Raw genomic sequence first — 25,526 nt, 5'->3', positions numbered from 1 at the left:
ATTTAAGAAGATTTTTTAGGACAACGAAGACAGTAGAGAGGAGGATATGTGGGATAATGTTTGGTTATGGTCATCTATGTGGGCTTCAGTTACTACAGAATTTAGAGATTTGTCTTCTTTTTTTTTCTTCAAAAATTTGGCAATGTGGCTATTAGTTAGTTATGTGTTGTTTTTAGAGTTTCTTAATGTCTGGGTGATGATGCTTTTTATCTTGTTTTGTTTGTGCCTTTGCAAACTTCTTGTCCGCTTTTGTATTTTTATTGTTTCTTTTCAATAAAAATTTGTTTCTTCTTCAAAAAAGTGTCACAAAATTCAACTTTAAGTACGAAAGTTTAAATTTCTCAATGTTGGGGTAGTAAAGTGAGAATTACCCAAAAAAATGATAAAAATCCTTCTCTATGTTTGGCTTAATACTGCAATTAAAGCCACTTAGTATGATTTAGAGCACTTCCAGTGTAGGAAGGCCCCCTAGGGCAACTGCCTATTGAATCCCCTCCAGTGAATAGTAACTGCTTTTAATAAACAGTAACTGCCTTTTGCATCTCCACCCCTAACTGAATAGCCATGGCAATAGGCAATAATTTATTAGTATTTTTATTTTATAAAATAATACAAAATAATTTTATTTGTAATTTCGGATAAGATTTTTAATCGTTCTCGTTGCGCCACATGTCATTATCCGAAAACACAATTTTTGGTGATAGATTTTGATAAGATTTTTATCCAATGCCGTCGCGCCACGTGTCACAATCTGTTTACAATCTTTGAGGATAGATTTCGATCAGATTTTTAATGAATGACGGCGTGCCACGTGACATTATCTACAACCTAATCTTTTTTCTCTCTCTCCATATTTCCCACCATCCATCATAAGAAATCACACACCAAAATCAAAATCTCTATCCTTATTCATAGTTTTTGTTTTCTTCTTACAATGTCTTCTTTAAGGATGTTGTGGGAAATTGATGAGCAAGAGAAAGAATTGTTTAAGCAAAGGGAAGAAATGTTCAATCTTCAGGGGGGCGAAAATAAGATGGAAGAGGATGAGGATGAGGGGCGTAAAAGGAGAGATGATGAAGTAAGAAGCCAAAGAGCCTCACATTCCCGTCGAGTCATCCAAGATGTGGCTAAGATCTCCAGGCCTAACCGTTCCGCAAACATTGATAGAAGTAGGCAACGACGAGGTAAGATCTCTTGGACGATTATTTTGTTTGTAACAGTGCATTCCCTGATACGTACTTTAGATGTCGTTTTAGAATGGAACGACATTTGTTCAACAAAATCATGATTGCTGTTTGCATCCATGATTCTTACTTTGTGCAAAAGAATGATGTTTTTGGTGTTATGGGTCTCTTTCCTGAGCAAAAAATTACTGCTACCTTGCGAATGCTTGCATATGGAGTATCTGCAGATCAAGTGGATGAGATAGCAAGAATGGGGAAATCAACTATTCTTGAGTCCCTGATGGGGTTTTGCTTCGCAGTTGAATCTATCTACACCACAGAGTACCTCCGGAGACCTACAACAATGGACTTGCAAAGATTTTTGAAGAGATGCAAGGTTTTCCTGGTATGATTGGAAGCATCGACTATATGCACTGGACCTGGAAAAACTGTCCAAGTGCATGACAAAGAGCTTATAGGGACAGGAAATGAGCAAAAAATATCATTTTGGAGGCGGTGGCATCATTTGATAAATGGATTTGGCATGCTTTTTTCGGTGTTCCGGGAGCTCAAAATGACCTCAATGTCCTTGCCTAATCCCCAGTGTTCAACGATGTCTTGCAAGAAAAAGCACCAAGAGTCACGTATTAGGTCAACAGACATAAGTACCACGGACCATACTACCTAGCAGACGACATTTACCCAAGGTGGACATCGTTTGTCAAAACAGTGCCACGTCTGCAAAGTGAAAAGGAAAAACACTTCACAAGCTATCAAGATGGGTGTAGAAAGAATGTGGAGAGCTGGTATCCTCCAAGCTCATTGGGCGATTGTCAAGGATGCTGCTAGATTGTTTGATTTGGAGTCGCTTCGATCCATCATGATGATGTGTATCATTCTTCACAACATGATTGTGGAAGATGAGTATGATTATGATGTCGTTGATGAATATGAGCCAGACACGATGAACAATTCCAGAACACAAATATATTGTGCTCATGACGCCACTTTAGAACCTGTGCAACACGAGTCATTAGAAAGGGATAAACGTTACAATGAAAGGCTTATTCAATTATATACTTCAGTTCAATCCTCATACATTCACAAAGCCCGGCAAATTGACTTGATATATCACCAGTGGGAATTGAAACAAGCTCAATAAACTTAAGTTCATTTAGTGTATTTTTTTTATTTGGTGTCTTTATGTAATTTTATTTGGTGTGTTTTTTAAGTTCATTTAGTGGGGTTTTTTTTATTTGGTGTGTTTGTAATTTTATTTGGTGTGTTTATGTCATTTGAATAAAAATTCTCTTAGTTTAAATAAAGTACCAAATTAAATAAATATACTCTTAGTTTAAATAAAGTACTAAATTCAATAAATTGGACATTACGTAAAGTACTCTATTCAATAAATAAGAAATTACAACCCAAAGTGATTGGAAAATTATGGGCTCCGATTAGAAACAAATTCCATAGTCCCTCGTGAATGGAAAATCATCACCTAACCAATTTGTGGTGCTAGGACTCCTCTTGCTCTCACTTCTCTTGCACGCCTCTTTCACACCAGGTCCGCTTTCTCCGAATTCCAAAAATATTTAGAATTCGGAGACATCGCCTTTACAGGCTCCTTCATAATGTCACGATCTTGTTGAGCCCTTCTTTTTTCTTTAAGCTCTTCCCTTTCTTGCCTAAGTAGCTCTCTTTCTCTCTCATGAGCTTGAAATAATCTCTCAGCAGCTGCAGCTTTTGCCTCATCTCTAGCCTTATCAGCCTTAAATTTAGCCATTTCCGCGCCAAAGTCAATTCACATTGGCGAGCAAGTTCTTCCATATATTTTTCATAATCATTTTTGGAAGCACTCCCTTTTCTTTTTGAAGCCTTCTTACCTTGAAGCTAATTGGATAACGGGTTGACCCCGACCCTTGTTCAAGGGTCGCTTCCGGCACTTGTTCTGTGTCACTTTTATGAACATACGAGTCATGATCAGGCATAGAGTGTAGATGGGTGCTGTTCATGACAACTTATTGACCGACAGACACAACTCTGACTTTAGGACAATCTTTGACAATATTTCAACATTCCCACCGAGTGAATGATTTGTTTTTGTTTTTGGCATTATACCAAGCTTGTGCTTGAAGTTTCTACACAATGCGGGAGAAGAAATAATTATAATCAAAGTAGCTAATGTAAATTTGGGTAAAGTACAAACAAATAAATAATATATTGTTACCTGATCCGCGAAATTTTCCCCATTTTGAATATTACTGCTAGCTTGTGCCAAGACATTTCTCCAATAAGTAAATGATTGGCTGAATATTCTCCAATGACTGGAGAACGATTGTTCCATTCTTTTCCCACCAATTTTCTCAAGAAAAAGGGTATGAATATTGCTCCACATTTCTCACAATTACGTCTCATTACCCGTAATCGGATCATGAGTAACTTCAACCCAACTAGAACACAACGTAACATCTTCAATAAACGTCCAATTCGTACCTGCATCATTAACCATTTTGTTGGAAACAAAAGTACATAGAAACTTTGAGAGAAAGATTGGAATGTGGTTGAAAGTATTTGAGAAAATATGAAATTGTGGTGTAAGGTAGAAGATAATGAGAAAGTATTTATAGAAAAGTAAAATCATTTTTTTAAATTTTTTTACATTTTTTATTAACTTAATTAATTTTTACCGTTGGATTAAAAAAAATTGAAATCCAACCCTCTAGATTGTGCCACGTGGCACACAGTAACATATCTGAATTTTTTCCTTTTTTTTTAATTTTTAAAGGCGAATAATGTGAACCGTTGATCTGGAATCCAACGGTTGATATTGTGCCACGTCATCTAGCCGTTGGGAGAGGTTTGAAAATTTTTTTGACCATTGGAAATCCAATGGTCCAAAAAAAAAAATCTGTTGACGATGTCAACGTATCTATATGATAATCTGCGCCTGCAAATAATCAATTAGTTTTGACGATGTCAACGTATCTATGATAATCTGCGCCAGTACTAATATAGACAAATTAAGCTTACAATTGCCGGATCTTGTACACAATGCTAAAAACATTTAGTTCTATAAATTGAGACATTTCAGGACCCCCAATATTGTATCAATCTCCTTCTTTACAAGAAGAACACAATTATTTAAGAGAGGGGAGTTGAAAAATGAGTATAAGCATGGATATGAATGTGATGTTTCTAATCGTCATCGCAGTGGCAGCAACAGAAGCGACGTTATGCAGCGCAGAAGCTGCATAATATGTAGTAGGAGACGACTTAGGCTGGACTATCCCTCCGGATGGCGCTGCCACTTATGCTGCATGGGCTTCTAACCATAGCTTGGTTGTTGGTGACATTCTTGGTAATCAACTACTGTGAAATTTTTCTTACTTGACGTTCTGTCTTTTCATTGTAGTTCGAAAATTTGTATTGGAATTTCATGGATCATATGCATAAGAAAATATTATCGACAGTAGTGTAGAGATGTCACTATGTGTAGACAAGCATGTAGCTATATTGCCTCAAGCAGTGAGCTCTTCCTTATGCACTCAAATTTGAAATCTCCTTCTCATAGTTTAGATAAGAATATCATTTCTCTCAGCATAAAAGAAAAAATTGTAGAAAAGCCACTCCCCTTTTTTCTCTTCTGTATCCTAATTTTCATCCTGTAACTTTCATTAGCATTTGTATTTATAGGATGAATTCGCATTGAATGCAAAGACAATCCAATGCTTGATTTTGATCTATACTCTATGGTAGGTGCTGATTTCTACATGGTTGTGTTGGCTTTGCAGTGTTTAAGTTTGCAGCAGGAGAACAAGACTTGGCATTCGTAACCAAGGAAGATTTGGGCACTTGTAACACCGCAGATCCCTTGCATGTATTTGAGAATGCAACCGCTATAAAATTTCTTGGAACCGACACATATTATGTAACGTCAACTTTTGCCGGGCACTGCAGCAAAGGGCAAAAGATGACTTTTGACATCGCTCCCTCTTCAACCACCAGTACCATTTCACTAGCCAGTCCAAGTCCAAGTCCAAGTGCGGATAAAAAGCCCCTCCAGCAGTCTCTCAATTTTGTGTCTCAGATCTCCGGGCTGGTTTTCTAGTTTGTTTCTCCTTGTGCTTCGTCATAAGATCCTAGCACATGTCTATTAACTACATTGAGAAAGAATCAAAGAGCAATAAGGCATGGAGAAAAATAAAGAAATTGAGAGAGAAACAACAGATAGAAAGAGAGAAAGAGTAAACTGTATGAATTGTATTTCAGACTAAATGAATTGGATCCTCACAATTACAAAGCTTTTATACACATATATCTAGTTTAAAACTTCATTCTTACACTTCTAAGAGACTATAACCTTTTTTAACAACCTAACAACTTTAGTATGACATGACAGCCTCACTAACTAACCAATGCTGAGCTGCCATTTATTGATACTCTACAATGTCATGCCAGTATCTTTATGAGGATTCGTTTATTGACAAAAAAATAAATACCATGTACGTAGTGTTGGATATATGTCAACAATCTGTGATAATTTATATATGCTAATAAATAATAAATGCTATAGAAACTAACAGAATATAAACTAGAATATGAATTATAAAACATACAACTTGAAGATCGAGGCTTGCGTACCGCAATGTCCTTGAAACAGAAATTTCGTCCCTACTCTGTGCTTGTAGTTCTACGGACGTCTGCTTCACCAGGATTCAACGATCAAGTTAAAATTCCAGCATCGGAAAATTTAACTTCTGTCAAATTTAGTGTGGTTCTCTCAGTAAGAAGGTTTATGAATGTAGAAGATGAAGTTGATTATTTCTGTGTTCTAAATGCTATGCAGATGTATGTATATATAGCAGATAGATGCATGTTTGTAACAGGTATGAGAATGGGGTGTGACTGTTGGGAGACATCTCTTCAGAAGGGTGCTTTGCTCTGTGTTCAGAAAGAACTCTCAGACTTCATCTGAAAGGATGAGTCTTTTCATAAAAAATAAAAAATTAATTAAATTCGAATTTAATTAAAAATAATTAAGTAAATCCGAAAAATAATTAATTAAATAATTTAATTATTAGAGCCCAAGAGCCCCAAGGCCCATCTTTTGACAATTAAATATATATTAATTATATATTAATTATAATTAATTATATATTAATTACCAATTAATTATTACACCCCAAAGCCCAACCCCAAGGGTGAACCCAATTTTAGTCTCCAGGCCTATTACTCCAATCACTTTCTTTAAAGGACAAAACCTTATAAAGTGATAAAATCTTTTGGGAATAGCCAATGTGGGACAAGGAAATTTCTACTCAAACTACTCAAATTTCCAACAATACCCCACATTTGAGTTGAAATTTCATTCAAACTCCAACAATGACCCCACATTTGAATGCAAATGTAAATGCAAATGTGTGACTAGGCTGCATGACTAGGCTGCCTAAAACTGAGAGAGAATAGTCATGATATGCATCGGGTGAAATGTCTTTTGGACTTGAACTTACCCTAGTGAAAACATATCGGGTTTACTTGGTGACGCAGTGGATGTGGAAGATCTTGAACTGTTCACCGCAGTAGTAAACCGAGACAATATGCTACACACATATCATGGCTGCCACACGTCAATTCATACGGTTGTGTTCATTTTAGCCCTGAACAGATCCCGGATTTCGTAGGAGCTTTAGAGAATTTAGCCATATCAATTCTCATAAATGTGGCCCCATTTACTCCTATATAGGTGACATTAATGAAGAATAGTCTACCATATTCCTCTTGATAACAAGATATTAATGTCCTTAAATGTATAAAACATAACCCCTCAAACGTCAACGGACAACACACATTTTATCATAAGAATGGGTAAGTTGTGTGTTCAACTTTTGAATCAAACTCAACCAGTTTGCCTATTGAACCTAGACCATGGGATCTCCAATCAGCTAGGTTAGGTTTCCGCCCAGTTCGATTCATTGAATTGGCTTAAGACCCATTCCCCTCGATGTAAATAATATTTGCTCTCTTGGTAGGCCTTTTTCCAAAGGATCAACTATATTTTCCTTGGACTTCACATAATCAATGGATATTATTCCATTGGAGAGCATCTTCTTAAGAGTATTGTGTCGACGTTTGATGTGACGTGACTTCCCATTGTATACATGACTTTTGGCCATTGATTGAGCGGCCATACTATCACAATATATACATATAGCCGTTACCGGCTTTGGCCACATTGGAATATCCTCCAGAAAATGTTTGAGCCACTCGGCTTCTTCGCCAGCCAGTCTAAAGCTATAAACTCGGACTCCATGGTGGACCGAGCTATACATTTCTGTTTAGAGGATTTCCAAGATATTGCTGCACCTCCAAAGGTAAAAACATATCCACTTGTCGACTTGGATTCTGTAGTGTCAGAAATCCAATTGGCATCATTGAAGCCTTCTACAACAGGTGGATATTTTGTGTAGTGTAATCCGTAGTCAAGTGTATTTTTCAAATACCTTAACACTCTTACTAAAGCATCCCAATGCTCTTGTGTCGGATTACTTGTATATCTACTAAGCCTACTTACTGCATAAGCTAAGTCGGGTCTAGTTGAATTCATCAAGTACATTAGACTTCCAATTACTTGAGAATATTCAAGTTGAGATTTGGCATCGCCTTTATTTTTCTCCAACTTGCATCCAGCATCAAAAGGAGTCGCAGCAGGTTTGCAGTCAAATTGACCAAACCTTCGTAATATTTTTTCTGCATAATGGGATTGTGTAAGGACATATCCTTCACTATTTCTCTTAATTTGAATTCCTAAAATGAAATCGGCTTGACCTAAGTCTTTCATGTCAAAACTTGAATTCAACATTTTCTTTGTTTTGTTTATTACATCTTTATTGCTTCCCATTATGAGCATATCATCCACATACAAGCAAACAATAACACAAGTTTTATCATTACCCTTAATGTAGACACATTTATCAGATTCATTTATTTTGAACCCATGTGTCAACAAAGTATGATCAAACTTCTCGTGCCATTGTTTTGGTGCTTGTTTAAGTCCATATAATTACTTAACTAATTTGCACACTTTGCTTTCTTGTCCTTTAAGCACAAACCCTTCAGGTTGTTCCATGTATATTTCTTCATCTAGTTCTCCTTTTAAAAATGCTGTTTTTACATCCATTTGATGGATATCAAAGTTGTATACAGCCGCAATCGCTATTAACGTCCTAATTGACGTTATGCGAGAAACTGGAGAATAGATGTCGAAATAATCCAACCCTTCTTTTTGGCGATAACCTTTGGCTACTAAACGTGCCTTGAACTTGTCAATGGTTCCATCCAAACTATTCAGGATATAGTTTCGGCAACAAAACTCGGAATGATTCCAAGCTTCAATTGCCATGACAGTCTCTCTCGTCATTGGATTCTCATTAGACTTTGGAGCTTCTTCTTTAACAAAATGAGCGAGATTCATTGTTGTCAGGAAGAACAACATCTTCTGTTGCCATCTCTTGAAGTCCAACCCTTTGAACTTCTCAGGCTTTTCTGAGTATTTTGGCACAGCGCCATTCACATTCATAGATTGTTGATCCATATTTTCTGTTTCAAGATTGTTGGATATATGTCAACAATCTGTGATAATTTATATATGCTAATAAATAATAAATGCTATAGAAACTAATAGAATATAAACTAGAATATGAATTATAAAACAGACAACTTGAAGATCGAGGCTTGCGTACCGCAATGTCCTTGAAACAGAAATTTTGTCCCTACTCTATGCTTGTAGTTCTACGGACGTCTGCTTCATCAGGATTCAACGATCAAGTTAAAATTCCAGCACCGGAAAATTTAACTTCTGGCGAATTTAGTGTGGTTCTCTCAGTAAGAAGGTTTATGAATGTAGAAGATGAAGTTGATTATTTTTGTGTTCTAAATGCTATGCAGATGTATGCATATATAGCAGATAGATGCCTGTTTGCAACAGGTATGAGAATGATGTGTGACTGTTGGGAGACATCTCTTCAGAAGGGTGATTTGCTTTGTGTTCAGAAAGAACTCTCAGACTTCATCTGAAAGGATGAGTCTTTTCATAAAAAATAATTAATTAATTAAATTCGAATTTAATTAAAAAATAATTAAGTAAATCCGAAAAATAATTAATTAAATAATTTAATTATTAGAGCCCAAGAGCCCCAAGGCCCATCTTTTGACAATTAAATATATATTAATTATATATTAATTACCAATTAATTATTACACCCCAAAGCCCAACCCCAAGGGTGAGCCCAATTTTAGTCTCCAGGCCTATTACTCCAATCACTTTCTTTAAAGGACAAAACCTTATAAAGTGATAAAATCTTTTGGGAATGGCCAATGTGGGACAAGGAAATTTCTACTCAAACTACTCAAATTTCCAACATGTAGTGTGTGACTGTGAACTAGAAATCAAAATTAATGTACATTTTAATACTTGGATCGTACACATTTTATTTGTCAAATGAATTTTTGTTTCAAATTGAACTGATGTAATCAACTAGATCTATTAATTTCGTCTTCGATAATTAAAGTCAGTTCTTAGCTCTTGGTATAAGAATTTATAAATTACTATTTCATGATCGTGCAATAAAGATAGGTCTTGTCGTGAAGCTGTTACACATGCATGCAAGATGCAACCAAAAGAGTGCTACAATTATTCTTGGGAGAAATAAGAAAAACACGAAAACGGAATTCAAGTGGTTTGAGTCATTGATTCATGTGAAGTAGATTGTTACCCCGAAAGTATAGAAGCAGAAAACCGATGGATCGATAGGAATGAAAGGCTAAATACCGGAAGTAAACTTAAAGAGAGCAGGAAATGATGGATGAAGCACTGACCAAATTTACCATGCCTGATCTTTTGGAGACTCGATAGAACTTGGGAAGATCCATACCCATTCAATTGACAGCTCTTGGATAACACCTGTGGCAAGAGGATTATGATTATATGCGTATGTGCTCATGCCCACATCAATGTCATCTTAAGGGCTGTTTGCGATTATTGTGCTAATTTAAAAATAATCAATTGTAAATTAAAACAGAACCTTTGTTAAATTATAATTTAAAAGTGTTGTGAGTATGAAAACAAGTGCAAAACCGTTTGGTAAATTCTAAGATTAGTAATATTATTGTACATAAAATGACAAAAATAGACATGGTAGTGGGGGGTGACTACGAATAGTTGTGGTTGTGGCAGTGGTTGCATTTGTGGCGGTAGTGGTAGAGGTGTTGTTGGCGGTGGCGGTTGAAACGTTGATAGTGGTGATGTCTTCAATAGTATAAGGTTGGTGGTTGCAGTTGTAGATGGTACATATGGCAGACGTGATGGAGGTGGTGGGGGCGACTGTTGTGATAGCAGCAGCAATGGTAGGAGTTTAGTGGGTGCCAATAGTGGTGGTAGGGGTGGTGACATCAACATTTGTGGTTATGGTTGTAGTGGTAGCGTTTGTGGTTGCGGTGGTGGCGGTTGGCAGCAATGATGGTAGTGGAGATTGTTATGGTGGCAGTGGTCACAGTTGTGGTTGTGGCAGTGGTGGTTGCTATGGTAGTTGCGGTGGTGACGACTACGGTGGCATCGATGATGCCAATGATGGTGGTGTAAGATTAGTGGTTGTAGTGGTAGGTAGTGGTTAGTAGTTGCGGTCACTCTGCTCTCAAATGGATAAAATGCGTGTTAAAGAATAAATAATGTCATCTTAAAAAACTAATGAAGGTATTACATGATTAAAATTATTCATTAATGGATTAATGGCTCAACTCCACTTTTTATGAAGCAGCTTTTAAAAGCAACATGATGTCTGGAGACCATTGTTTTTAAAATAAGCAAGATATTTTAGTTTTACCAAACACTTTTTATTGCTTAATTTTAAAGTGAAGCAGTTTTTAATTTAAAAAAAATACCAAATGAAGCCTTAGAGAGCCACGGCGTTAGGCACTCACTACTTCCGAACTCAAACATACCTCAAAACTTTAATATTCCCTTGTATTCTGGGATGGTACAACCTCCGGATGAGTGGCTTTGGTCGTTAACCTACGGTGTCTCTTTGTTTTGCAGGTACAATTTCATCAAATCTAAAGACAACGGAATTTTGTTACCACACCTACCACCAACAGTTTTTCTACCATGAATCGAATAAAAGGGATGTACCTTAGAGACAAATTGCTCGGATCAATGTTTCTTTTTGTTCTTGTTCTTGTTTTTGTTCTCCTTCTTCTCACTTAGCTCTTTGAACACCGGATTCTTGGACATCATAAACACTTCGTCTCCATAATAAGGGTACATATATAACCATAGTTCTTGGTATGGGATTTTGGCAACTATGTTGGATGGATAAAAAGCGGCCAATGAAATGAGGTTCGTCGATGACTCGGAGTGAACACTTGGTGTTAGAATTCCTCTGTCCCGCATCGGCCAGAAGGCTTGAGAACAAGCCCTTTAAATAGAATTAACCCACTCTAACTTACACCGATGTCTTTTGTATTAAAACCTCACACATGACGAATTGAGCAGGTGGCCAAGTGGAGACAGTATCGGTGTTATTGGAGTGGGCCCTTGGCCCATTGATTTGAAATTTAACATGGTATCAGAGCCAGAGGACAGGCCTGTACTGCCACTTGAACGGGTGGGTCCCTTTTGACCCCGCGCGAACGGGTGAGCCTCGACTTGCCTCCACGTAGGCCAAGAGATGCCACGTGAATGAGTGGGTTCCCATTGGCCCCGCACGAATGGGTGAGCCTTGGCTTGGCTCCACGTGGTTGCCAATGTGTGGAACTTCACGTGTAACCCATAAAATGGGGTCTCACGTGTGAGGGAGTGTTAGAATTCTTCTGTCTCACATCGGCCAGAAGGCTTGAGAACAAACACTTTAAATAGAATTACCACACTCTAACTTACACCGAGACCTTTCGTATTAAAACCCCCCCACACCTGATGGATTGAGTAGGTGGCCATGGGTGAGCCTCGGCTTAGCTCCATGTGGTTGCCGATGTGTGGAACTTCACGTGTGATCTATAAAATGGGGTCTCACATGCGATGGAGTATTAGAATTCTTCTGTCCCACATCGGCCATAAGGCTTGAGAACAAACCCTTTAAATAGAATGACCCCACTTTAACTTACACCGAGACCTTTTGTATTAAAACCCCCCCACACCTGACGGATTGAGCAGGTGGCCAAGTGGGGACAGTATTGGTGTTGTTGGAGTGGGCCTATGGCTTGTCTACTTGAAATTTAACACTTGGAAACACACTTGCATTGAACAATCAATTTTCTGCAAGGAACACGACAAAGGATTTCAACGAGTAACCGGTCAGGGTCACCGTGTAAAGGGTCAGGAAGATTGTCAATGAAATTAGGTCCGGCTTGGCCTCTTGGAAGCTGATCTCCTAAACCCTATCCGGTACAAAGAGATGGAAGAGAGTTTGGTTTGTGTGTCTTGTGGGAAAACTAGCCTACATATTTTTAAGAAGAAAGCTACACACTCAGATGATATTCATCTTCGCTTGAAAGTGAGAGGCAGTGCCGGCCCAGGCCCAGTGCAGGCAGGACGACCGTTCAGGGTCCAAAAAAATTAGGGGCACCAAAATTATTAGGGTGATATATGTATATATGTTTTTATAAGAGTATAAATTTATAAAATTTAGTTCAAAGACATAGAAATTTAACTAGAAGTGGTGGTTTGTCATTTGAAAATAATGAGAGGTCTTGGGTTCAAAACACCATGTGTGCTTATTTACTTTCGATTTTTTACAAATTTCTTTTTATAAGAGTATAAATTTATAAAATTTGGTTAAAGGATCAAGAAGTTTAATTAGAAACAATGATTTTTGTTGTTTAAAATTAACAAGAGGTCCTAAGTTCGAAATGCTATGTGCATGTTTATTTTTTTCAATTTTTACAATTTTTTGTTTGGTTGTTAATTTATTTTTAGTTGCTATTTAGTAGCTATGTGGGTTGTTATTTTTAAATATTCGTTTTAATTTAAGTCTAATCTTCAACAAAGAATAATACGTAGACCAAATTTGCAAATTATATAACGTGTCATCAAAATGTTTAATTTAGTGTCCATTCATTAATAATACATATCAATTGAAGACTCGAAAACATCATTATTTTTTAGTCCCATATTGACAAGGTTAGTAAATAAGAAAAAAAAAAACATCTCATGATTTATTCAAAAACACATTCAAAGTTCAGATGGAAAACAAAACTCGTCATCTATCTACTTGTAAGCCCGAAGTTATTTTGTTTCCCTCTCTCAATACAAAATAAATTAGTCTTTCTGTGTTTCTAAATTATTGAGTTTGAAGTGTTTTTCTAAGTATAATTTTTTCAACGTCTTATGTGTGAAAATAAATAATTTTCTTACATGAAGTTAGGGCACCTTTTTTGACGTCGCCCCAGGCCTCAAAAATCCCTGGACCGGCCCTGATGAGAGGTTTTAGGTTTGATTCTCGTGAATGCAAATTTGATACCAAATTGTTGTTTATTGTGTGACTTAGCCGAACTCTCATACCCCCTTATGTAAAAATATTTTGATGTATTCATAAAAAGAAGAATATATCGAAGTATTCATAAAAAGAAGAAATGAAACCGTAAGAGGAAATCAACTAGGAGATAACATTCCGATTTATCAGAGGAAATTAATCACCCAAACTAAAACCGGAAAGTAAATATTGTAAATAATGGATCACAAAAACTAGATCAATAAATATCTTTCCCACCCCAGCATTAACGTTCGGCAGAAACCTACTGAAACAATGGGCATTCGGGGGACATCTGCCGAACCGATCAAAATCGAATGTTTTCACTCTATCTCAACTCCAAACCTTACATTATCGATCCAAAAAGTACATTTGTACCCAACCCAATCTCTAAACCAATGGATATGAATTTAAACCCGAGTTTTGTGATGTACTATCTCAAAACTAAACTACCAATCGCTTGAGGAAATCAATGAAATCAAAGGCAGGAGGGACGAATTGGAGCAACTTACAAGTTCGGTAGCTTTATCCCTAAATTATTGACCCAAAATTCTCGACATGGTTGATATGTTCCACTTTAGGGATGTAAAATCACTACCAGCACCAGGTCAGAGTTCTCTTACTTTTGGTATGTCTTGCTGCTACATATATTAATCCTTGGCATTACTTCTATGATTATCTTTGCTTGGTTCATAGAGTAAGGGCTTTCATGTCTTTCATGACATGGTTTTGGAATTTCGGTCGGTAATTTGGTAGGAGTCCTTTTTGGCAAACATAATGCAGCAGTGAAAACATTTTGTTTTCGGTATGAGGGGACCAGTCGTATGTATTTTTTGCTACACTGCTGCTGCTATCAACATTCGTTGGAAGAAGAAGTTTTGGATTTGGATACGATCAGATTCTATTATGGTAGACCGGATTGACCATGTTAAGAGATCACGCGACAATTGATACAACACTAAACGCTTATTTATCAATACAAAAAAGACATACGTTGACAATGGGCACCCAAATGAATGCAAGTACTTAGTACTGTAGTTTTTTTCAATGTTTGTTCCTTATTTTGCACTTGAGCTTCCTGTAGAGATGCGAAAACAATAATCTACAGGCTTCGAGGTTGGAAAATATTTTCACCAAATGTGAAAGAAACATGAAGGTACTAACATGAAAAGTGATTCCAACTACCAGTCCCAAGGTTTGGGCAAATTGCTGATGGGGCAGGACAGCCATAATCCCAGTTGTGAATGCTATTGCAGTAGATTGCAGAGCAATATATGTAAGAGCAGCAGCACCTGTTAAATAGTAAATATACACCGACTCATTGCCGTTAACAGCTCCCCCAAATAAAAGGCAAGCTGCATTTATTGAGCAAGTCATTGCAATGGTGTCTGAGATTATGAACCACTTGAAATTTTCATTTGACTGCAGAAGAGCCACTCCTTGGTGTGGACCGACATCATTGTTATAGCCTCCGGGCATTGTGAATGCAGCTGTAAATGTTACAGTTGTGATAAGTGTTGCAACCACCAAAAGGGTCTGGCCCATTTCCCTGTAAGTTTGCACTGCACTGGCTTCTGCCCGTTCTGCTCTTTGGTAAAATTTGATGTTGCCTAACCAAGCATGCGGCGTACAGATTATATTCTGCACGTACATTAGCAGTTTACGGCAGATGAACTGTTGTAGTTAAGCATTTAGATCAATCATAAATAAAGGAGATTAGCTATGTTTTTGGTACTTACCATGGGAAATCTAAGACTGCATTCTTTGATTGATCTATCAACATCAGATGCTGTTTGGCCATATTTGTTCTTAGATCTTTGATTTACTCTTCCATCCCACATCAAGTAGTACAAAATCCATGTTTTTCTCTCTATGGTTGCGAGATGCAAAGGCGTGTTTCCATCAACATCCGGCTGATTTATGAGCCCCTCCAGATCGGGTGTTTCCAGTATATACCTGACAACATTTACTTGCCCACCTTGGATGGCAATATGAAGAATGTTTCGCCCAAAAGGGTCAACAAGTTCACCCGAATCAGGGCAATGTTGAGTAATTTCACTAATGACACTGCCACGCCCTTCCCTTGCTGCAACATGAATTGGTGACTGGCCCTCTTTATCCAGAACATACGCAGTAGAAGTATCGATTTCTAGTAATCGTCGAACTGTTTTGTGATCTCCAAGGGATGCTGCATAGTGGAGAGGAGTCCTGCCTTGGTGGTCAGTTTCTTTGACAAGTTGCTGTTTGAACCTTAGGAGTACTTCCACGATATCTACAATAACGAAATTTAAGTTTTTATAAGAAAATACTGAACTTGAGCAACTAAAATAAAAGAGGAATTATGCTAGTACTGACTGTTTGATGATGAATAATTAAACCGTTAATTGCAAAGCGAAGCTAAAACATAAAGGGAGCCAAAGTATGACGTACCAAAATGCTTCTCAATTACGGCAGCATGCAAAGCTGTTTCGCCTTCTGGTCCGCCATGAGCTGATGATGGCGTTGATCTTAAAATTTGATCCACGATCTCTAACACGTCCCCTCTTGCAGCCAGGTACAATGGAGACTCGCCATTGTCATTCTCAAAACAGGCCAATTTGGGATCAACTTTGAGCAAGAACTCAACAACTTTTGCATGACCATTCCTTGCAGCTTCGTGTAAGACCGTGTTGTTCCCCTTGTTTCCAATTCTCAGCGTCTCAAACACGCCAATGTTCGTGTTCACGAAATCTTCCTGTGACATGAATTGAATTTCGCGAACCAGATAATACACTATAGAGAAGGAACCAACCCTTGCAGCCACATGTAAAGGAGTATCTCCATCCGAATTTGGCTGTGTGAGAAGGGACCTGCATCTGTTATAAATTTCAGTGACAACATTTTTATGTCCGAACTGAACTGCGACATGGAGGGCTGTGTTTCCTCGGGGTGTAAGTTGATACAGTAGGCTCCGATTATCGTTAAGAAGTCGCTTGAGGATGTAAACATCCCCGGATTTTGCAGATTTGTAGAGCCTTGGATCCATGAAAGTTTATCAGGAATTAGCTTAAGCTAGTAGTGGTAAATATGTATCACGTAACTATGGTCTAAAGTTGATTGGTTCAACTTTGTTGACGATATATATGAACTACAGCAGAAGCCTTGCTCGATCTGACCATCACAATCCATTTGGAAAATCAAACTTTCAAAGTCATGAGCTGCATTAACTTTGTGACGTTAATAGTCAGAATTGCCAACGTGTTTGTGGGAGTCATCAAAGAAAGGAAAACATCAATTATACATTAAGAATGAATTTTACATTGATGGAAGGATAAACCTTGCAAATTGGTTTTATGGTGAAATCTCAATTTTCTTCATCATAATCACTATTTGATGTAATTGTAATTTTTGTTTATTTCTTTGGATACAAGCTATATTCTAACTAAATTCTTCATAAGTACGAGAATGAGGATTTGAACAGGTGTGCGAAAAAGAGAACACATTGTTTTAGTTAACCTGGCTAAATTCATGTCTTAATTTAGTTGTAAGTTTTATATTTTTTTTTCTCGACATTTATATTAACAGCAATGTATATATCTGTTGGAATGCATGCAAGTCTTATCTTTTGTTAAAATGCATGCATGAAATAAACATGTTGGATGACTATTGAAGTTAGGCTAGTCAACATTCCTTGTGTAAATTAGGCAAGTTAGGCAAGTTAGGAAATTAGGCAAGTTAGGCAAGTTAGGCTTATGTCTACTTTCTTTCCCTATATATATGTTTCATTTGTAATTGTTTCTTCATGAAATACACATCAAAATTCAACATGGTATCAGAGCAGGAACTCGAAATTCCTGGCTCTGTTGATCGTTTCCGCTAAGTTTCTTTTACTCTAAGCCAAGATGGCTGGAGAACATTATGAAGTTGAGTGCTCGATGGATGCTCTGTTGATCGTTTCTGCTAAGTTTCTTTTACTCTAAGCCAATATGGCTGGAGAACATTTACTCTAAGCCAAGATGGCTGGAGAACTTTTACTCTAAGCCAAGATGGCTGGAGAACATTTACTCTAAGCCAAGATGGCTGGAGAACATTATGAAGCTGAGAGCTCGATGGATGCTTTAGCTCTACCTAACGTTGTTCAAGTTTGTGGCACGAAGCCATTATTCTTTGTTTGCGGCACGAAGCCATTACTGTTTGTTTGCGGCACGAAGCCATTTCAAGTTTGTTTGTTTGTGGCACGAAGCCATTACTGTTTGTTTGCGGCACGAAGCCATTTCAAGTGGGAATTTGGTAACATGGCGCAGCAAGAAGCAAAGCGTTATTTTTACTAAACCTCTTCCTACGGTTCAGTTCATGCGCATTCTGTCCAAGCTTGGCTCAAGGAATCCCCTCGATCCAGCTTGAGGGGGAGTGTTGGAATGCATGCAAGTCTTATCTTTTGTTAAAATGCATGCATGAAATAAACATGTTGGATGACTATTGAAGTTAGGCTAGTCAACATTCCTTGTGTAAATTAGGCAAGTTAGGCAAGTTAGGAAATTAGGCAAGTTAGGCAAGTTAGGCTTATGTCTACTTTCTTTTCCTATATAATGTTTCATCTTGTAATTGTTTTGATATGAAATACACATCCAAAATTCAACAATATCAAATAATAATAATCCGACTGAGGATAAATGGATCTATTAAAATAATGGGTTTCTTATAGTTTATGTGATCAAGAAATCTTTTTGTATTCTGAAAGCGTGACGGTGATTGGGTAATACGATTAGACACATGAGCATTATATTTTATGTGTGAATATGATTTTGAGTCTTTCATGTTCCTTTTTCTACGTTGCTCTTGTTTTAAAGTCTCTCTGTTTGTTCTGCTTCTATCACATCAGTAGTCAGCTTGCGACTTCCAAGCCTGCTTCTCATTTTTTTTTTTTTAGATCTGATTTGGTACTGAGATAATTTAAAAAAAAATAAATATTAAAAAAAATTGGGGGTTTTTTTGTGTTTGGTAAACATTCAGTTTCAGCTTTTTTTCATAGTTTTGGATGAAAAAAAACCAAAAACACAAAGCTGCAAAACCCAACTTTGAAAAACCGATTTTTTTTCACATCTGTTTTACATAAAAGTTTATCAAACATTATAATACTGTTTTTTTTTTCAAAAACACTTTTACAAAGATGTTTATCAAACACTCTGTTGCCTTATTTTACAGCTGTTTATTCTCACAATACAACAGAAGCAGCTTTTTTTTAAATCACAGTAATACCGAACCAACCTGAATACCAACAGATCCTTTCCGGATCCTTTAGGAATCCTTAAATTATGTTTATTCATTGTATATTGTACGGTTAGTTTTTATCAGGTACGGTTTGTATTTAATTTTAAATAAAAATATTTAAAATGATTTCTAACTGTATGATGTACGATGAACATATATGATTCACGGATTCCCGAAATCCTCACAAAGAGAATCCGGATTCTTCATTAAAGTAGTAATCATCGAAGGCATACCGATACCGAAAGAGTCAAGGTAAAAAATCTACAGTTAGAGTTACCAAAAGAGCAACCCTAGCCCTTAGCGCAAGTACTAAGTAAGCAAGCTACCTTAGCGTTTCACGCGGATCCAGAGTGCACATTGTTGAACAAGCTCAATGGAATAAGCAGATCTTTCCCCTTTTAAATGTTATTTTTTCTCCTTTTTGACTCTAGTTCTTCTCCTATTTCTATTTGACTGCCGGATTCTATGGAATAAGCAGATCTTTCCCCTTTTAAATGTTATTTTTTCTCCTTTTTGACTCTGGTTCTGCTCCTATTTCTATTTGACTGCTTCTTTTCATTCTCCACGATTTGTGTATTATTGAGTAACCAAAAGCCTATGAATTCAAAGCGTGCACTTCACTTCGTGCATATAAGTTATAACATCAAGGGAGTTGATTTTTACATTTTTTTTAGCCGTCTTTCTAGCATTTGGAATGAATAAAGTGAAAGATGAAATAATTGTTTGGATCTAAATTAACAATTTGGTCGAGAATGGATTACCTCGAGTTAAAAAGCCATGATCCTCAACCAAGTAGTGATTCTCAAGCTAGTGGGCTTTCAACCCAAAAGAAGACTGATATGACCTAGTCCTTTCAGTACAAATAGTTTCTGAAATTGTTCAAAAATCTCATTTTTGTTTCTCAATTTCAAAATCAATCAATGTAGTCCTTGAAATTTACTATTTGACATCAACTTTGTTCTTTTGCTAGGATTTGGTCAGCTATATGGTTAGTGTGTTGACGTGCTCAATTTTTTTGTTTGGGTTGAAATTTTTTTTATCGTTGTATTTATACTTAAAAACTTTTTTTTTTTGGTTAAACGATAGATTTTGTTAGATTAGATATTAGATTAGCATCAATGGGATTTGAACTTACGCCGTTATACAAGGGCTCACCAAATTTTCACAACTGTGATAAGGTACTGTTTGGTACGCAGACGAGACGGAACGGAACGGGACGGGATGAGACGGGATAGAACGAGACGGGGCGGAATAGATGTTCCGTGTTATGTTTGGTATGCGTAGGACGGAATGAGATTGTTGTTTCGTTCTGCGTTTGGTAAGCGCATGGACGGAACAGAACCAAAAGGTAAATGACTAAATTATCCATGTTCCATCTGTTGTTTGGTACAACATTTATGTGTGTTACAGGACGAGATAGTTATTTTTTTAATTTTTTATTTATTTTTTAATTTTTTTAAGTTTTTCATATTTGAACACATATATACTTATTCATTATTTGTTTTTCTCCCATGAACTAACCTTATATTGAGATAAGCATTTCTACAGTTCTAGTAGAAGCAAGCATGCGCATAATTGCTTCCTAGAAATGCAGTCCCAAGAGAGGTGAACAACCAACTTAAACATGTTCCAAATTATAGCATAAATCATGGATACAGCAATGGAAAACATAGATAATTCGATTGGATTCATTTTGTTTGGCAGAATATGCTGTTTCAAAAGCGACACTAGATAGTAAAAGTGAAAATGAGTAATTAAAACTGAAAATTTACTCGAGGAACTACAGTAAAATGGCAAAATCAAACAAATTGGTAGAACTTCATGTCGTCTAAGATGACTAGATTAGTAAAATTCTGAATAAAATTCAATAGTACCAAATCGAAAACAAAAGTAGCATCTTGAATAAAATTTCTCCCAAAATTCTAACGCATAGCCAATGTTGGGTATCAATGCACATCCCTTGAACTTTCACCTGACACGTGAATCAATATCCTTAGGCCTTCTCCAGCTTTCCTGCCATAAGCAAACATGCATTAAAACAGAACAACTTAATGCTAAGGCTCTAGGAAGCAGAGATGCACAGAGAAATATGCATCCCCGAGTTACTTAATCAGGTCACAAATGAAAGAAAAGCAATATATCTCAGAAATAAGACATTGAACCACATGATCACCATACATGCATCGACTATATAGGACACACGAAGACAAGGCTAGAATCATGGATGCTTAACAGGCAACACTATCTACCCTAAATAGAGAACATTAACAAATTCATTGTTGATCAGGAAACGATGCACAATGAATTCATCGCCTCTCTACAAGTCATTTTCGATCTTTCTCACATTCTAATTCAATTTTCAGCCATTGAGATATACAAATCTCAAACTACAAACAAAACTATAAATCATTCCAACTTCAGGCAACTGCAATGAACACATCCCATGATTCAAGGTTGTGAAGAGCACTTGACCACTACTATGCCCAACATCATTAAAGCGATATAGAACCGGCACTATAAAAACAGTTTGACACCTCCCATTCAAGATTTAAGTTTAAATGTCAACTTTATTGGACCCAAATCACTACAAACAAATACAACTGTAGTAACTAGTACTTCACACCATTAACTAGCAGATCTCACAATTAAGTGAATTAACCCCAATTTACCCATAACTTAATACGTTATGAATTTATTAATCCACTCAAATAGCCCATTGAAAATTCATATCCAAAACAGAAAATTTCTAATACATTAGAGCTGAAATCCCCACATAAATGTAATGATTCAAAAAATTAAATAAATATGAACAGAAATGAAATGAGCCAGAGATTCATACCTTGATATAGGTCATATCATACTAAACCCCCTAAGGCTCAGATGCCATCCATAAACATTTTAATGAAATCTGGCTTGTCAGAGTCATCCAGGGTACACCAAAAACTAAATATACCAGTATCTTTCACTAACTTCATTCAAATTTTCAGCACCTAATCATATGGGATACCCATGACCTTCAGCTGAGAAGGTAACTTGGCTTTAGCTTCTCTTAAAGTAAAACTTTCCCCTAAATACTTCATTTCAGTAACTGCTTTATCCTAACCTTCACGAATAACAGCTACAATATTTGCATCAGCATCATCCTTATTCCTTTTCCTCTTCCTAATAGGTTGAGATGCACTGGATGTACCAACAAAAGGAGATGGGGTAGGTGAAGTCGGAGGCATCTCGAAGGTCTCATTGCAATCCTCATTTTCCACTCCCATGTTTTCCATTGCATCTGTTGCTGATTCAGCCATACTACCCGTGGCTCGGTCTCTCCCAAACACTGTACACAAGCGTGGATACAATGGAAATGGCTTATTTGGTTTGAAAGATGCATTATGATGTTTCTACAATAAGAACCCAAAGAAATCAAAGTTATGACTTCAAAGAAATCAAATATTGAAATTGAATATTTTAAAATAAAATTGAACTTAGTAGAACCTGTGCAAGATTGTGCACGTGCAATTGTGCAAGATTGTGTTTTTTGAGACAACTATATATATTAGGAAGGGTGAGACAGCTATATATATTGGGAAGAGGCCTATGAGTTAATAATAATTTGGTATTTAACTACAAATGAAGAAAAATCTTATTAAAGCAACTAATTGAAAAAGAATAAGAAACAAAATGTACCTTCACCCACATCTGTAGTACATCGTCACTATCCACAACAACACATTTTTTTTTCGTCATTCCAACCAAATCCAGAGGTATTCATCATGTCATATACAGAGGAATACTTTTCTTTCAGACGCTTCAGCTTGTTTTGTATATGCTTTGGCTCTATATTAATGCCCGGAATCATCTCCCTCATCTTGGTGGCAACCATTACAAATGTACCAGCCTTAAAACTGCCGGTCTCACACCTAACACCATCAACTACCATCTCCTCGAGGATGGTAAGCAGCACATCCTCCTCATTATCATTCCAATTACGTGAGGTGGCCATATAATCTATCAAATAAGCCATAATATTGCATATGAAAAACAAAGAAACATATTGTTAGTGGAGCAAACATGATGCAATTACGTTAATATCTGCCTACAGCTTTTTACAAAGCTAAATTACTTCCTAGTGGAAAAGGTAATCAATTATCAATTTATTATCCATGTACTCAAGGCTACATGGCAACACCAAGGGATACACTTACAAACAAAAATTTTAAAGATCATAGAAAATGCATATTAAACAGTAAACTGATGATAACACACATATCATGAGGACTGAAATAAAACAATATTATCCAAGTGAGGTTTTTGGTTAGCAACAATATATTTAGTAAGCAGAAGTATATTCTAAATTATCCATTCTTGTGGTTTGTTTCTAGCCTGGCTGTAGAAAGATAAGGTACTAGGGTCAGATTAACTTCTAAGCAATTAAGCAAATTTAAAATTTTAAACAGTATTTCTAATTCCTACCATATAACAACATCGGGCTTTATCAATCATAACATCCAGATAACTCTCAATTACCACATTACAAATCCACTTAATAAACATCTCAATAGTCTTCAAACAATGAAAACCAATTACAACAAACATCTCAGTAAATGTCATCAAACAATAAAAGACAATTACAACAACTACTATGTCAACCCATTTTCAAGCCCTCCTTCCTCTCCACTCATCATATATTTCTCTTGCAAGATCATCCCTCCATTGAATCCATGTTTGGCTTGACTCAACAGTTTCAATGTAGGCTAATACTTCTAGTAAATCTTCCCCTATAGGCAATTCATCAAATGCAAGCCTTGCATTTCCTCAGGATTAACCACCATGTACATTCTAATAAAATTATGAAGTAAACTACATGCAGTAATCATTCGTCCCTGAATCTTGATTGGATAGTAGGAATGACTTCGCAAGATAGCACAACGTCTTTTGAGGAGGCCAAAAACATCTCTCAATGACATTCCTAGCACATGAGTGTTTCATATTAAAATATTCTTCATGATTCATAGGTGCACGTGCATTGCCTTCCCACTCTTGCAAATGGTATCTAGTGCCTCTATACGGTGCCAGAAAACCCTCACCATTCGTATATCCGGAATCAACCAAATAGTATGTACCTACATTAGTTTATAATAAATTTTAGTTGTTGCCAACAAAGGTAAGGAAGAATATTGAGTCTTGTCTATCTTACCAGTTAGGACCTTGAGGCCATTAGCTCTAGTAACAACATCACCAAGAACTCTCGAATCAGTAGCTGATCTCTCGCAACCGGATAACACATATACGAATTTGAGGTCATGTGTGCATACGCCTAACACATTAGTTGCTATATGACCGTTCGTTGTTCTATATCTTGGTCTATCGACCTCAGGCACAGTGACCCCTATGTATGTTCCATCTAGCACTCCTAAGCAACCCTAGACAAAAGAAAAACCTATATTAATTACCAACTACAAATAATTATGTTATTAATGATTTTACTATGATACTTACCTTAAAGCATTTCCATCTCGATTATGTGCAATCCTCTGGGATATGGGTGGTTTTGCAAACAACACTTCTTGCAAATTGAGTAACGCACGCAATACTCTGCGAATATACCGACTAATAGTTTCACCAGACCTAATGAATCTAACTTGCATTGACCTGTTTTTATTGTGGTGAGCTAATATGTTAACAAAAGTAGCAACTTGCTCCTCTATTGTAACATGACCATCATCTACCAACCCACCACAAGTTTGTAGTAAATCACATAAAACTGCAAATGCATTCCTATCCATTTGCAGCTCCCACAAACAGTTAGTATCACTCAATTGCGTAATACGATTTATTTCCTCTCTCCTAATATGAAGTCTAACAAATGTTCTTTGCTCTAAACTACCTCTTTCCTGTTGTCTCCTTTGTTGTTGTCTATACCTCAACAATTGGCAATTCATACTAAAGACTTGTGCCATTATAATCCAAACGTTCAAAAGAAGAAAGAATTGAGTCTCATATTCGTCCAAACCTTCACATGAAAAAAAAAGATACGTAGGATTCAATTATTGAATGAATCAAAATATGATACTATATTTTTCAGAAACATCGAAAGAACCCTAATAGGAATTGATAATGATAAAAGTGTCCAAACTAAAACCTGGGATGATATATTGTGAACCACAAAGAGTAAATTGCAAATAAGTAAATTGCAAATAAAAAACATAGTTTGGTGACCCACACGAATGAAAAAGATTTGGAATTGTTGTTGCTTATTGCACTGCATGACACGCTTCCATTGTTGTGTTGGCCTAATTCTCTTCTCTAGCAACACTTATTATAAACAAGCTTCGTGCTGGAATTAAGGTGATGTTTATATTTTTGTTGTATACTAACTGTTTCCACTGTTAAAAAGTGTTAACTGACTTTTATTTCATTGTCCTGATATGATTCTGTTGGTGGGTTTGAAGGTTTGTGCAATTATTAAAGTCCCTGGATTTGGAGAAAACAGGAAGGCAAATTTGCAGGACCTAGCCATTCTTACGGGAGCCCAGGTAATTAATTTGTATTATTCACTTGTTCTTAAAAAGTTTCATAATTGTACTGCATGACACGCTTC

General features: G+C 36.6%; 2 protein-coding genes and 1 pseudogene across 2 annotated transcripts; 1 reads left to right on the top strand and 2 right to left on the bottom strand.

Moving 5' to 3' along the window:
* The first annotated feature begins 4,326 nt into the window (after window positions 1-4,326).
* Window positions 4,327-5,448, top strand: LOC126591565 (umecyanin-like; annotated as a pseudogene).
* An 8,452-nt stretch (window positions 5,449-13,900) lies between these two features.
* LOC126590815 (protein ACCELERATED CELL DEATH 6-like) lies at window positions 13,901-16,773 on the bottom strand. Its single transcript, XM_050256324.1, has 3 exons — window positions 16,115-16,773; window positions 15,424-15,956; window positions 13,901-15,325 (listed from the first exon to the last, which is right to left on the bottom strand). Exons 1-3 carry the CDS (start codon window positions 16,707-16,709, stop codon window positions 14,729-14,731), a joined length of 1,725 nt encoding a protein of 574 aa, XP_050112281.1. The 5' UTR covers window positions 16,710-16,773; the 3' UTR covers window positions 13,901-14,728.
* A 4,154-nt stretch (window positions 16,774-20,927) lies between these two features.
* On the bottom strand, window positions 20,928-24,573 carry LOC126590397 (uncharacterized). The gene is given in 6 exon segments (XM_050255861.1): window positions 20,928-20,947; window positions 22,038-22,326; window positions 22,710-22,933; window positions 24,123-24,348; window positions 24,425-24,460; window positions 24,463-24,573. Coding segments are annotated over 6 exon segments (906 nt in total).
* Between the last annotated feature and the right edge of the window lie 953 nt (window positions 24,574-25,526).

This window comes from Malus sylvestris, chromosome 11 (genome assembly GCF_916048215.2).
Source record: "Malus sylvestris chromosome 11, drMalSylv7.2, whole genome shotgun sequence".
Classification (NCBI taxonomy): domain Eukaryota; kingdom Viridiplantae; phylum Streptophyta; class Magnoliopsida; order Rosales; family Rosaceae; genus Malus; species Malus sylvestris.
The sequence above is the reverse complement of the archived record's forward strand: the minus strand, read 5'-3'. Positions and strand labels throughout refer to the sequence as shown.

Coding starts and splice junctions, on each gene's coding strand:
- LOC126590815 (XM_050256324.1), bottom strand. CDS start 16,709: ATGGATCCAAGGCTCTACAAATCTGCAAAATCCGGGGATGTTTACATC. Junction 15,957..16,114: donor CGTAATTGAGAAGCATTTTG/GTACGTCATACT, acceptor TCGTTATTGTAG/ATATCGTGGAAGTACTCCTA. Junction 15,326..15,423: donor GCAGTCTTAGATTTCCCATG/GTAAGTACCAAA, acceptor ATGTACGTGCAG/AATATAATCTGTACGCCGCA.